General features: G+C 37.9%; 1 protein-coding gene across 1 annotated transcript in view; it reads left to right on the top strand.

Moving 5' to 3' along the window:
- Positions 1–15,317, top strand: part of WRN (Werner syndrome, RecQ helicase-like) — a 207,244-nt gene that overhangs the window by 135,235 nt on the left and 56,692 nt on the right. Inside the window, exon 22 of the mRNA XM_006884172.1 lies at positions 1,586–1,727. Coding sequence (XP_006884234.1) covers positions 1,586–1,727 — 142 coding nt within the window. The remainder of the gene's footprint in view (positions 1–1,585; positions 1,728–15,317) is intronic.

The following is a 15,317-nucleotide window of genomic DNA, read 5'->3' as shown; positions in this document are numbered from 1 at the left end:
ATCTTGTCCAGTCAGTTGACCAGCTGGCTGTCCTCCAGATTTCTTGACACAACTTAGTGAGCACATCCAGGGCCCTGTTTGTTGAAATATGTTAATTGGTGTGCCATCAACACCTGGAGCCTTGTTTTTTGCCAATTCTTCAGAGCAATTTGAACTTCCTCCTTCATCACCATAGGCTCTTGCTCATATGTCATAGTTGATTGTATGTGTGGAAAGTGCAAAATTGGTTTGTTTTGTTGTGTACATTCTGAACTATAAAACAAAAACAAACAAAACCTCAATTAAAAAATAGACTATAAAGATAGAGAAAATTCAATAAACTGGAAAACATTTTCTTTGAAAAAGTGGAAAAACTTTTACCAAGATTGAGAAGAAAAAAGGAGATGACGTACAGGTTACTAATATGAGGAATAAGAGAAATAATATTATTATAGATAATCACAGAATTAAAAGAATAATAAAGACATACTAAAAATAACTTGATATGTATAAAATCAGCATTTTAGACCAAGGTAGATCCAATTTCTTTATAACATCAAAACAATAAAATACAAACAACAGACAACCAGAATAATCTTAAAATGGTTAAAGAAATTGAATACTAGTTAGGCGCTCCCAGGATTGTTTGACCATAGTGACTTCAATGGCAAAATTATTGAATCATTTGAAAAAAGAAGTTCTACAGTATGATCACCAGTTCTAGAAGATGATTACCCGTTCTGCAGTGTGATTACAGTATGATACCAGTTCTACAGTATGAGTCTGTTTGTATAATCTGTCAAATATAAGATTGTGCTACAGGGTGAAGAACGGATCAGTTATACTCAGAATGAACAGTAGGGTGTGGTATAGTTCCTAAAGGGTAGGACAGGTGGATTTTGGAGTGATAAAGTGTGTATTTCGATAATGGTGCTGCTTATGTGATCCCTTGGAACTGTTCTGACTGGTATCCTGCAGCTCTGCTTGCTCTTTTTTCTTCTGCTGCTTATGTTCCCAGGCACCTCTCCTGTCACTCTTGGGTTCTGTGACACTAGATTCTAGATTGGAGAATCATTTGTACATGTCTTAAGAAGATAATGTGTCTGTGAGACTATATAATAATTTCTTTTTTCATATTTAGATTCTTCACATCTTGGAAATCTTAAACTTTATTTGTAGATTTTGAAGTAGTTGACAAGCTTGAGCTACATTTTAATTGTGAATTGAGTTGCCAACCCAAACTCAGGCAGTTCAAAACCACCAGCTGCTCTGTGGTAGAAAAATGGGCAGTCTCCTCTTGTGTGATTTCCAGATACTGCTGGATGGTCAGCTGTGCATCAGTTCTGATTTACTGGAAGTGAAAATCAGTGAAATGTTATACTGAAAAAAACCCCAAAACCTCAAACTCAATGCTGTCCTGTTTGTTCTGACTCTTAGTGACCCTTTGTTGGGTTTCCAAGGCTCTAAATCATAATGAGAGGAGGCTGCCCATTTTTCTCCCTTGGAGCCACACTGTTAAATTTAAACTGCTAGAAATGTGCCAATTCGCTGACCAGCTTGTTCCGGACTGCACCAACAGAACTTCATTTATATTTTTTCTATTTAGATTAAGTCATTGTTTTTCCACTGAAGACTCAGATGATACATCACAGGACTTTGGTCCACAGGCATTCCAGCTGCTATCTGCTGTGGACACTTTAGGAGGAAAGTTTGGAATTGGGGTTCCCATTTTATTTCTCCGAGGATCTGTAAGTATATCTCTGAATCACCAGTATCATTTTTCTTTTACTGTTAAAATATTTTTTCCCCAGAGGTTTACTGTGTTCAATTTTAACTTAGGTTTTAGATTAATTATTCAGTGAGTTGTATTAAGTTCTTCTTAAGTATTGCCTTACGCCCCCCTCAACTTTATTTTTATTTTATATTGGTTTGCATACAAAATTTATATACATTGTGTATCATTCATGTGCATTGCATTTCGTACATTCCTACATTCACACTGTGTTTCAAACAATCACTCATGTATGTTTTATTTTAGAAAAATTAATCACCATTGATCTATGTCTTTTTAGATCCCCATTGGATCTTTCCTAATTGCTTCACACATACTTCTCCATCTACCAATCACTAGTGTTTTCCTCTTCTCCCCACCCTTTCTTTATTCCTATCCTCTCTACCCTTCCCCAGTTGGACTTTTATCCGTATCTTAACTAGTTAGCCTTCTACTTTTACTATTATGGTCTTATGCAGTATTTGTCCTTATGACACTAAATTAGTTCATTCAGTGTAATGCTCTTTAGAGTCTCTCATTTTATTTAGCATTTTATGAAATTGTTGCTTCTTAATGCTGCTTAGTAGTATTCCACTTTGTGAATGTGCCGTAATTTCTCAGTCCTGTTGTGGATGGACATCTGAGCTGTTTTCACTTTCTTGCTATTATGACTAATTGTTATGAACATTGGTGCACAAATCTCCATTTTTATCTCAGTTCTGTTTTCCTTGGGGTATATTCCTAGCAGTACAGAAGCTGGGTCACTGCATTACTTTTGACAAAACGTGTGTGTATCACGCATACTGCTGTTTTCACGTCCCAGGCCGTTGCTTGGTTCTGCACTTCACTCTGGAAGCATAGTATTAGTCTGCTACGTTACAGTTGGGTGACTCCCTTGACTGGTCTTATGATAATTAAGTAAAGTTAACTTTTAATGTGTCAAGGGACAAGAAAAATAATTGTATATTTTGGTGCTCTACCTGCTATTAAATTATTTGAGCAAAATGTACAGTGACTTTTTTAATGTGTAAATTCTTTAAATTTTGGCAGTACATTTTTTCTTTCCTTCTATTTTGTTTCCTGTGAGTATTTATAATAATAAGGAAATTGATTTTTTTTAAGGTAATGTACCAACAGTGTGTTAATAACTACAGGAACAACTGGTAATAAAACATGACAGTCAGAGGTTATTTTCTGTATTCCTTTTGTTTCTATGAATTTATTCCTGTTTTATAAGTCTGTAGAAAAATCTATCATGTATTGATATAAATGAAATAAATCTGATGATTGAAGTAACCTAGATAAGAGATTAAAAATAATTTATTTGTACAGTTTTTCATCATTTAAGCATTTCTTACTCTCATATTTCATATAAATGTTTATTTTCTGAATTTTAATTTTTTGAAAGAGACATTACGTTAATCATTTCTTAATTTTTTTTTAAAGAACTGTGAAAAGCTTTGTAAAAGCATTTGAAAAACTGATGTTAACTTTTCAGGCATTGGCTGTTTAGACTGCACATAATAGTTTGGTTTTAAGTCACTCATTTGATTAGAAATTAAATAGTAGAAAGAAATGTTGCATAAGGAAGTTCTTTTTAAATATTATGAGTGATGCTGTTTTTTATAAAAAGTATTTTAAGTGGCTATGGACAGATTAAATGTAATTGAGACCTATGAAAATTTTTTTCAGTTTCTGTCACTTTCAAAACCTATATCCCAGTTGAATGTATAATTTATAAAAATTATACTTGTTTTAATTTGATATAATCTAGCCATATCCAATATCAACAAATAAGTGTAAGTGGGCTCCTAGACAAACTTCACTGGTCACAAGAGGGATCAAATTTCACTTATTATTTGAAAACCAAGTCAGACCGCTTATATACCCATCTCTTCTGGGAGTCTTCAAATTAAGAAGTTTATCCTTTGTGAAATTTTATACTACCCTTGCTAGATAAAAGTGTAAAACTTTGTAAAAAGTACCACTTAACTAAATTTATAGGCATTAACTGCTGTGGAAATAAGACAAGATTTCCCCCCCTCCTTCATGTCTATGAATTTGATATCTACTGGGATATTATTTAAAAGATTTTAATTGTAATCCTTTTGAGGATTTGTTAAATCATCTACCTTAACTAGTTATAAAAAAAATTAATGTCTTTGTAAATAATTTTGATCCATAGGAAGAAAAGGGTCTTATACCAGGAATTATTAAACTTGACTTAAAGAAATGCCCAAAACTTCAAACTTGTTGTCATTGAATTGATTCCATTTCCCGTGGCTCGTTAGGTGACTTTAGTCAGCTCCTTCTCATAGCAGCCCTGTGTCCCACAGTGCAGAGCATGACCTGATCCTGTGCCGCTCTCACAGTGACTGCTGTGCTCAGTGAGCCCATTGTAGCCACTCTATCAGTCCATCTCATCTACGATCTTCTTTTTAGAAGTCCTAAGATACGTACACATACAACAAATAAAATTTTACAAGCATATGAATCTTCTTCTAATACAAGACTGTTATTAATGGTGTGAATGATTATGCATCCTATTCTAGGATAGGATAGTATTTTGCCCACCATATAAAAATTTTTATCCACTTCCTAAACAACATGCCTCTGGAAACTCTAGGAACTTTGGTAAATGATGGTAATTATAGAAAGGCTTCAGGCCTTTTGTTCATAGGGTTGCTATGAGTCATGCTCAACTCAATGGAAATCAACAATAACAATTTATGTAAATAAATGAGAAGTGATAAACACACCACACACTCTCCCATTGCTATTGAGTTGATTTTGACTCCTATCAGAATCAGATTTCTGAAGCTATAAAACTTTGCGGGAAGAGATGATCCATCTTTCTCCTAAAGAGTGTGTGATTAGTTCAAACTTCTGACCCTGGAATTAGCAACCTAACAAATTACACGTATAGAACAAGAGCACAGTCAATAATTTTCATAATCAGTATATTCTTTTCTAATCACAGTACTAGATATTATCATGACTTCAGAATTGGATAACACTGTCTGAAGAAATTATTTCATTGATGAAGAAAAATTCCTTAATATAGTTAGTATTGGGGTTCCCCTCCCTTTGTTTTGCTTTATCAGCTCAAGAAATTACTTTTTCAAACCTGAGTGATAGCTGTATATTTTTTGTTTTGTGGGATTCTGAGTGACTTGTCAAAACTATAATATTATTTAATATAAAATATAAAAATAAAATTTAATATTTAATATAAAAATTAAAATTTTTAACATTAAAATCAGCTGGCTCCTTATTTTGCTTTTTGAAGAATAGTTGTTGTTATTGTTACCAAGTCTTGAGTACTACTCTGAGCAACACTATAAACAACAAATCTGTATCTTGCCCTATCCCCCATCATCCTCACTATCTTCCTGGGTTAGAGTTTATGACTGTTTGTTGCACTAAATATTGAACATCCTTTTGTGTAAGGCATGATGCTATGTTGTGTTATTTTTTTCAGAGTAACCCAAATTTTAATTAGATAAACATTTCCTTTGTGGTATGGAAGAGCCCTCATGGTATAGTACATTATAGGTTGGGCTATAACTGAGAAAATTGGTAATTCAAATCCATTAGCCACTCGTTGGGATTAATATGAGGCATTTGGTTCCTGTTAAGATTTACAGCCTCAGAAACCAGATGGAAGGTCACCATGACTTGGAATCTACTTGAGGGTAGTGGATTTGGTTTGGTTTATGAAAGCTGTTAGTTAGAAAGTATACAATATAGCACAGAAAGAAATAACAGATATATGAATAGATAAGTCTGTGGATGAAAAGATATAAACTGACAAAAAGGCTATTTAATCTTAATTCTTTATCTTAAAGTTGTGAAAGCTGAATCTGTGCTATACTGTAATTTTGTGCCAAAATAAGGATGAGAAAAGAACTTTTATGACTTCTGACCACTGCCATCAAGTAAATGCCCACTAACAGCAAACCTCCATGAGCTTTTCAAAGCTGTAAGTCTTGAGGAAACTGCTCATCTTTCTTCTGAAAAGCAAATGGTGGATTAGAACCACCAAACTTTTGGTTAGCTGTGTAAGACACTATGCAGCATAGCACTAAATGATGGCCTACCGACAAAAAGCTATACTACCATCTCAAAAGCACACAGTTTGAATCCACTAGCTGCTCCACCAGAGCAGGATGGGAAATCTCCTTCCATGTGATTAACTGCTTTGGAAACCCCACCAGAGGGTTAGCTGTGGGTTGGTTCCAACTCAGCCATACACAATGAAACAATACACTGTTCATAGTTTTAAATTTGTATTGATAGACTGAGTGATCTCAAGATGAAGATTTGTCATTTGTTATTTGTAGTTGGTAAGGGATATGCTTGTATATGTGCTTGTCCATGTGTGTAGAATTGTGCCATCCTTAAAACCCATTTTCAAGCCCTCTATTCCCAGTAACTGTATTCTCATTCCAGACAGTTTTATTCCCTAAATGGTTGTTAACCTGGAAAGTTAACCTGAAACATTTAAGAAATTAATGGAGGAAGCCCTTTTGCAAAGTGAGGAATCATTAAACACTTGTTATTGAAAATTCTTACTGTTCTATTTTAGTTCTATTTTTTTAAAATGTCTCTTGGATAACTTTAAATTTCTGTTTGAAAAGGGAAAATTCTTTCTTTGAGAGAAAGATGCTCTTTATAGAAGAGCAGCGATTCTTCGTTTTGTGCATGATGATTGCCATGGAAACAAAACCATGTAAATTTACTACACAATTGGTAGTGTTCACAGTGTTTATTGCTTATGAGAAAAAAGGATGATTATTTCCTACTATTTGACAGAATCTCATTGCTTTAGATTAGTAAATGTGCTCATTCACTTCAAGCTTTTTTTTCTGCTGATGAAAAAGTAGAGCAGTATTTAATTTGTGGAGAGCTAGTGTTGTTGTTATGTGCAGTCAAAGAGACTGACTCTGATTTTGTAAAGATTGTGTAGAGCCTCGGAAAAAAACCCTGTGAGTGAGTTCTGTTGTGTTCTGTATAGTAACTATGAATCAGGTTGGCTCAATGGTAGTGGCTTAGATTTTTGGTGGTGGGATGTGTGTGTGTGTGTGTGTGTGTGTGTGTGTATATATATATATATATTCAGATAAAGAAATCCGAACTTACCCAAAGGAACCTGGATTGAAAAAGCTAGTAAGTACCAGAGCTATTACTTGAACCCAAGTAATCTAACTCCATACTTTGATTCACTAAGATCAGCATAATGTTCATGTGTGTGCCAAGGCACGCATAATGGATTCCAAAACTCCTCATTGCCTTTGAGTTGGAACTGACTTATAGTAGACCCTCCAATGGGTTTCTGAGGCTGTAAATTAGACCAGGAAGAGATTGCCCATGTTTCTACTATGGAATGACTCATGAATTCTATCCATCAGGGAAGTATGGTGTTTGGGTTGTTGTTGTTGTTGTTATGTGCCGTCAAGTCGCCTTCGACTCATAGCAACCCTATGTACAACAGCCCTAAACTCCGCTCTTTCCTGTGCCAATCGCACTGTCTCCGACACTCCCATCCCAATTATCCCAGTCACTGAACCAATCCACCTCATAGAGGGCCTTCCCCTCCTGCGCTGTCCCTCCACCCTCCCAAGCATGATGTCCCTCTCTAAGGACCTGTCTCTCCTCATAACATGTCCAAAGTATGTTAGACGGAGCCTCAGAATCCTTGCCTCCAAGGAGCCACCCGGTTTAACCATTTCCAGGACAAATCTGTTTGTTTTCCTATCAGTCCATGGTATTCTCAATACTCTTCTCCAGCACCACAGCTCAAAGGCATCAGTTCTCCTTCTATCCTCCCTGGTCATTGTCCAACTCTCTGATGCATAACAGGTGATTGCGTAAACCATGGCCTGTATCAGACGCACCTTAGTCTTCAGAGAGACACCACTGCTCTTCAGTACTTTGGAGAGGTCCCTAACAGCAGGCTTTCCCATGTGGAGCCAAGCAAACTAAAGCTGTGTACAATCTCAATCTCTTCACCATTCATCCTGATGCTGCCAATTGGTCCAGGGGTGAGAATCTTTGTCTTCTTGACATTGAGCTTCAATCGATATTGTAGGCTGCAGTCCTTGACGCTCTGCAGCAGGCGCTTCAGGTCCTCTTCAGTTTCAGCAAGCAGGGTTGTGTCATCCGCATAACGCAGATTGTTGATAAATCGTCCACCAATCCTGACCCCACATTTCTCCTCATAGAGCCCAGCCTCCCGGATAATCTGTTCTGCATATAGGTTGAAAAGGTATGGAGATAGGATGCATCCCTGGCGTACGCCCTTCCCAATTTTGAACCATGCAGTGTTCCCTTGCTCTGTTCTGACGACTGCCTCCTGGTCCAAGTATAAGTTTCGCATTAGAGCGATCAAGTGTTCTGGGATTCCTATTCTTCTCAGAGTCAACCATAGTTTCTTATGATCTACACAGTCAAATGCCTTTGCATAGTCAATAAAACACAGATAGACATTCCTTTGGTATTCCCTGCTTTCAGCCAGGATCCATCTAACATCAGCTACAATATCTCTAGTACCACGACCCCTTCTGAAGGCAGCCTGGACTTCTGGTAGTTCTCTGTTGATGTGCTGTTCCAGTCATTTTTGGATAATCTTCAGTAAAATCTTGCTTGCATGTGAAATCAGTGAGGTTGTTCTGTAGTTTGGGTTAGCAGCTTATATTCTTATGAACTATGTTATCTGTGTTTTATTTAGTAAAGAAACATTTGAACTAGCAGTTGGGAGACATGTTTTGGTTCCAGATCTAGTACAGATGAATTCTTGGGTAGTACAAATAATTAATATGCTTGGCCACTAACTGAAAGGTTGATGGCTCAAGTCTACCCCGGGGGTCTGTGGAAAAAAAAACCCTGACCCTCTATTAGCAAAAATCAGCATCGAAGACCATTTGGAGTACAATCTACTCTGATATACTGGAGGAAAACTCACTAGAAGAGGTCTGTAGTTGTCCCCATAACAAAGAAAAGTGATCCAACAGAATGCAGAAATTATCGAACAGTATTATTAATATCACATGCAATCAAGATTCTGCTGAAGATTATCCAAAAACATCTATAGCAGCGCTTCCACAGAGAACTGCCTGAAGTCCATGCTGGGTTTAGAAGGTGTCGTGGTACTAGGGACATTATTGCTAATGTTAGATGGATCCTGGCTGAAAGCAGAGAGTTACAGAGGAATGTTTATCTGTGTTTTATTAATGATGCAAAGGCATTTGACTGAATGGAACACAACAAACTGGCAAAGAATGGGAATCTCAGAACACTCGATTGTGCTTATGTGAAACCTATGCTTGGACCGGGAGGCTGTCGTCAGAACAGAGCAAGGAAAGACTGCATGGTTCGAAATTGCGAGGGATGTACGCCAGGGATGTGTCCTATCTCCATACCTTGTAGAACAGATTATCTGGTAAGTTAGACTGTATGAGGAGGAATGTGGTATCAGGATTGGAGGAAGACTCATCAACAACCTGGGTTATGTAGATGACACATCTCTGCTTGCTGAAACTGAGGAGGAGCTGAAGCGCTTGCTGTGGAAGGTCAAGGACTACAGCCTCCAATATGGATTAAACCTCAGTATCAAGAAAACAAAGATTCTCACTACTGGGCTCATTAGCAGCATCATGATAGATGCTGAAGAGATTGAGATTGTTAATAGCTTTACTTTGCTTGGCTCCATAATCAACATTTTTAGTACCAGCAGCCAGGAAACCAAAAGATGTATTGCATTGGGAAAGTCTGCTGTCAGAGACCTCTCCAAAGTAATGAAGAGCAACGATGTCACTTGGAAAACTAAGGTGTGCCTGATACAGGCCATGGTCTTTGCAGTCACTTGCTATGTATCAGAGAGCTGGACAATGACTAGGGATGATCGAAAGAGAATTGATGCCTTTGAGCTGTGGTGTTGCAGAAAATTATTGAATATACCATGGACTGCTAAGAACAAACAGTTTCATCCTACAGAGGGTGAAAGCAGGCTTCTCCTTGAAGGCAAGGATTCTGAAACTTCCTCTGGCATGCTTTGGACATGTTGCAAGGAGGGAAGAGTCCTTGGAGAAGGACATCATGCTTGGGATGGTGGAGGGACAACACAGGAGAGGAACACCTTCGTTCAGATGGATTGATTCAGTGGGGTAATGGGGGTAGGTGTGCTGGAGACAGTGAGATTGGCACAGAATAGAGCAGGGTTTAGGGCTGTTGTACATAGGGTTGCTATGAGTCTCACATGACTCATTGGCACATAACAACAACATACATGAAGTTTTCATGATTTGAAATTGGCTTGATGACAATGAGTTATAGTACAAATCTATGACAGAATTCACCATCATTGAGCCTACAATTACTCGTTAGAAAACTAAAAAAAAAAAAAAAACCAAACCAAAACAAACAAAACCCCCAAACAACAAAAACCACTTCTCAAACTTATTGCCATCGGGTTAAAATTGACTTATAGCTGATCCTGCAGCGAGTTTTCAGAGATTGCAAATTTCATGGGAGGAGATCACTCATCATTTTCCTTGGAGATGGTGGTGGATTTGAAGAGCTGGTGATTTGATCCACCACAGATGTGCCGCCTTTGAGTTAGCTAACTGTAGACTCTACCACCTGAGCTCCCTTACTTGTTGGCAGTGAGTTAAAATGACTATGATGGATCATAAAACAAACTCAGACTCATTGCCGTGAAGTCAGTTCCCACCCACTGGTGATTCTCCGTCAGGTTTCTCAGGCTGTGAATTGCAACAGGGGGAGGCTGCTCAAATTTCCCTGAGGACAGGCTGTTCAGTTCAAACCACTGGAAACACTCCGCCATTTGGGTTAGCAGTACAATTAACCATGAATTGTGCATGTGGAACTAGAATATTAGTTTCCAACTCTGAAATTCTAATAAAAATAACCCACATTAATGATTAATGTGAACAACAGTTCATAACAAGAAAAAACATGCTGCCATTCTGTACTTACTTGATGTTTTGGGGGGTTTTTCCCCCCAAATCAAATCATAATGACACTAAGGTCTCTGCTTACCTAATTTAATGTAAAACAAGCAATGAAAAAAACACACAAAACAACAAAAATCCCATTTTATGTTCAAGAGTTAATGCTTATGTTCAAGGTTGAAAATATTTTCAGACTTTGTTAATTAGTTAACTTCTGATAATATAAAAATTCCATTATTTGGGCACTTTTCCTTTGATAGTAACTTATTGTCCTGTGTATGAGGTATCAATTTAGGCTATTTTGACATTTCTATACCTCAGGTCTGTGGTCAGGGACCTCTCCAAATTACAGTATCACAGAGATGTTAGTTTGAAGACTAAGGTGCTCCTGATTCAGTCCATAGTCTTTTCAGTCATTTGTTGTGCATCTGAGAGCTGAACAGTTAATAAGGAGGACAGAAGAAGAGCTGATGCCTTTGAGCTATGATTTTGGAAGAGAGTACTGAAAGAATATCCCATGGAATACCAAAAGAACAAAGATCTGTGTCTTATAAAAGATACAGCCAAGAGTGTTCCATGGAGGCAAAGATGATAAAGCTTCATCTCACATACTTTGGGCATATTGCTGCTAGCAGAGGCTATTCCTTGGAGAAGGACATCATTCTTGGAAAGGTGGAGGGACAGCGAAGGAGAGAAGATTCTAAACCAGTTGGATTGACAGAGTGACTGTAGCAATGGGCTTGAGATCTTCAAGCAGGTGGATTGATGAAGTGACTACAAAGAGTGGGCTCTAATGTGTCAGAGATTGTGAGGACAGCACAGGATAGGACAGGATTCAGATTTGTTGTTCACAGGCTCACTGTGTGTGGTACTCAACTCGATGGCACCTAGTAACAATAACAACCTATCAGACATAGTAGTAAATGACATAAGATATTAGTATTTATTTAGAAGATTATAATTTTAGCAATGTTAATAATCTAAAAAAGTATAATGACAATAATTAAGCAAAGATAAATTGCTTTCCTTTTTAGAACAAGTTGTATGCTGACTTCTTTGTTAACACTTTCTTCTTAAAAAAAAACCCAACAACCCACCAAAAACAAATCATCAATCACACCTGCCTAAGAATATAGCAGTAGGATAGCCTTTTTACCTTACTTCCTACCTGTGCATGATATGCAAATATTTCTGATTAAAAACCCAAACTAAATCCACCGCCATTGACTTGATTCTGACTCCTGACAGCCCGTCATCATGTCTCCGAGGCTTTATGAGAGGAGACTTCTCATCTTTCACTCAAGCGCAGCTGGTGAACTTGAACCACTTGATGGTTAGCATTCCCTTAACACATCATGCCAGCTGGGTTTTTAACATCTGATTTTTAAAACCTCATGCTGTTGAGCCTTACTAGGACCTACCATCTAGTTTCTGAGACTGTAAATCCTTAAGGGAGGAAAGTGCCACTGTGTCTCCTGATGGGGATGGATTCAAATCATCAACTTTGTTTAGCAGCCTCGTGCATTATGTGTTAGGCTGCCAGGGCTCCTTCACGTCTGACTTAATCTGTCTCATTGCTGTCGAACTGAAACCAATTCTTTGCTAACAGTCCATTGAGTTTTCCAAGGCTGTAAGTTGTACAAGAAGAGATTGCCCATCTTTCTCTTGCAGAGCCTCTGGTGTTTAAACTATCAGAGAGGTATGATCTTTGGGTTAGGAACACAACTCCCCATGGATGAAATAATGAGCTCTCTCATAACTGATTGTATCTGTTGTTATCTTGTGCCATCCTCACAATCTCTGACACGCTTAAGCCCTTTGCCATAGTCAGGGTCTTCCTTTCTTAGTGAAACTCAAGTCACATCCAGGATCCTAGGTGGAAGGAAATTTTAGAAAAAGGATTTGTAACTTCCCAAATACTGCCATATAAATCACAATGAATGGGACTTGGAAAGACCTTTGAATTACAAGCTGCTCTGGAGGATAGCTACCTGGCCAACTGATTGGAAGAGATCCATATTCCAAACAAAGGTGACCTGACAAGAGTGTGGACATTATCGAACAATATCACTGATATCACACGCAAGCAAAGTCCTGTGGAAGATTATCCAGAAATTACTGGAACTACCATAAATACAAGCTGGCTTTGGAAGAGGTCATCGCACAAGAGACATTATTGCCAATGTCAGATGGATCTTGGCAGACAGCATAGATTACAAGAGGAATGTCTGTCTGTGTTTCATGTACTATGCAAAGCCATTTGTGTGGATCACAATGAATTGTGGCTAACCTTGAGAAGAAGGGGAATCCAGAAGCATTTTTTTTGTGCTTATGTGAAACCTATACTTGCTCCAGGAAGAACAGAACAAGGAAACACTGCATGGCTCAAAATCAGGAAAGGAGTGTATCAGGGATACAAATTGTCTCCATTTCTTTTCAGTCTATATGCAGAACAGATCATTCCGAAGGCTGGGCTTTATGATGAGGAAGGTGGCATCAGGATTGGAGGAAAACTCATCAACAACCTATGTTATGCAGATGACCCAACCTTACTTCCTGAAACTGAGGAGGACCTGAGTGCTTATTGCAGAAGGTCAAGGACTGCAGCCTTTATGGATTGATGCTCAACATTAAGAAGACTAAGATTCTCACCACTGGGCCAATTGGGAGCATTATCATAGACAGAGAAGAGATTGAAGTTATTAACAGTTACAGCTTGCTTGGCTCCACAGTCAACACTCTTGACACTATCAGTCAGGAAATCAAAAGGTGATTGCACTGGGAAAATCTGCTGTCAGTGACCTCTCTAGAGTCCTGAGGAGCAGTGATGTCAATCTAGAGACTAAGATGCACCTGATCCAGACCATAGTTTTTGGATTTAGTTGTTATGCATCAGAAAGCTGGACAATGACTATGGATGATGTAAGAGTCAATGCCTTTGAGCTTTGAGTTGTGGTGCTGGGGAAGAGAACAAAAAAAGGTCTTTCTTGGAGAGGGTGAAACAAGCTGCTCTTTGAAGGTAAAGATTTTGAAGCTCCATCTTACATACTTTGGGCATATTGCCAGGAGGAACCAGCCCTTGGAGAAGGACTTCATGCTTGTAATGTGGAGGAACAGTATAGGAGAAGAAGTCCCTGGATGAGATGAATTGACTCAGTTACTGAGGTTATGGGCATAGGTGTGTTGGAGACAATGAAATTGGCTCAAGATAGAGCAGGGTTGAGAGCTGTTGTACATAGGGTAGCTATGAGTAGAAAGCAATTTGACAGCACATAACAACAACAATAACAACAAATTTACCAGAACAAATACCCTAAAAGCAGTTTTGTTATATAATCCTGTGTGGCTAAACATGCTTGAGTTAGTGAACTGGAGAATAAATTCTTCAATACTAATATGTTAGAGGAATAATTAGAAAAAAGAAGGAAAGACAGTCGGGTGGAAAGTATTGAAGTGTGTATAGGATAAATGAAAGAAGTAGTAAAATGAGGGAAGTAAATGGAAAAGTTTGTCATTAGGTGCCGTTGAGTCTACTCTTATTATTCACAACCCCAAAATACAATGAATCAGAACCATATCTGATCCTAGGCCAAGCTCTTCAATGCCCATTGCTGCAATCAGTGTGTCAATCCTGTTAGGATCGAGGGAGAATCATTTATATTAGGTGATAAGAGAATGGCATATGATAGGCTAACTTCTCCAACATTTCTAGATCTTACTGACTTTAAAAAGTCTCTCTTAGCTTAGGAAAACAAACTCAGAAAAACCAAGCTACCAACTGTTTAGCCTGCATCCCCTTCACCCGATAATATCTCAGTGAAGCAGTTGAATCATCAGTGATTATGTAAGCCTGTAGAACATCACAAAAAAGAACTTTGTGGAAGTAGCATGCATTAAAAGCCATGAATTGTTGTACTGTATTTTAAGTTATAGGTTACAATCAAAACAGTATTAGTATTTGAGTAAAAGTCTTAAGTAGTGAGAGTGAAAACTATTGCAGATATGTATCCACATATATATTGTGAATTGTGTCTGAAATTTCTTGCCCTTGTACCACAGAAGGAACACTATTTTGATTATATATCATGGAAAACTCTTACATAGATCAAGAAACATTCATTCCAACAAAACGGAGTTACTGCATGATTTAAAATCAGGAAAGGTGTGCTTCAGGTTTATAACCTTCCACTATACTTATTCAATATATATGCTGAGGAAATAATCTGAGGCACCAAACTTTATGAGGAAGAATGTGGCAGCAGGATTGGAGGAGACTCATCAGCAATCTACTTTATGTATATTACACAGAGTTGGAAGCCCTATGAGACAGTTCCTCTGGGTCATTGGGATCACTGTGAGACAGAATTAACTTGGTAGCAATGGGTTTAGGGTGAGTGTGTGTATTTGCAGGTTAAGTTTTAGTGCAAACAAGATGAATTTATAATTTTGTAGGGGATATATATATGATCAGTTGCTGCTAAGAACGTTGAACACTCAAAGACAGTGAAGGAAACACAAAACGAGTAAGGAAATACTAACCTCAGAATGTAGAATTTTATTCTGATCAAGCCCCTGGATCTCACTGTCTAGTTTAA

Source organism: Elephantulus edwardii, unplaced genomic scaffold (genome assembly GCF_000299155.1).
Source record: "Elephantulus edwardii isolate Elephantulus edwardi_28Jun2011 unplaced genomic scaffold, EleEdw1.0 scaffold00031, whole genome shotgun sequence".
NCBI lineage: Eukaryota > Metazoa > Chordata > Mammalia > Macroscelidea > Macroscelididae > Elephantulus > Elephantulus edwardii.
The sequence above is the reverse complement of the archived record's forward strand: the minus strand, read 5'-3'. Positions and strand labels throughout refer to the sequence as shown.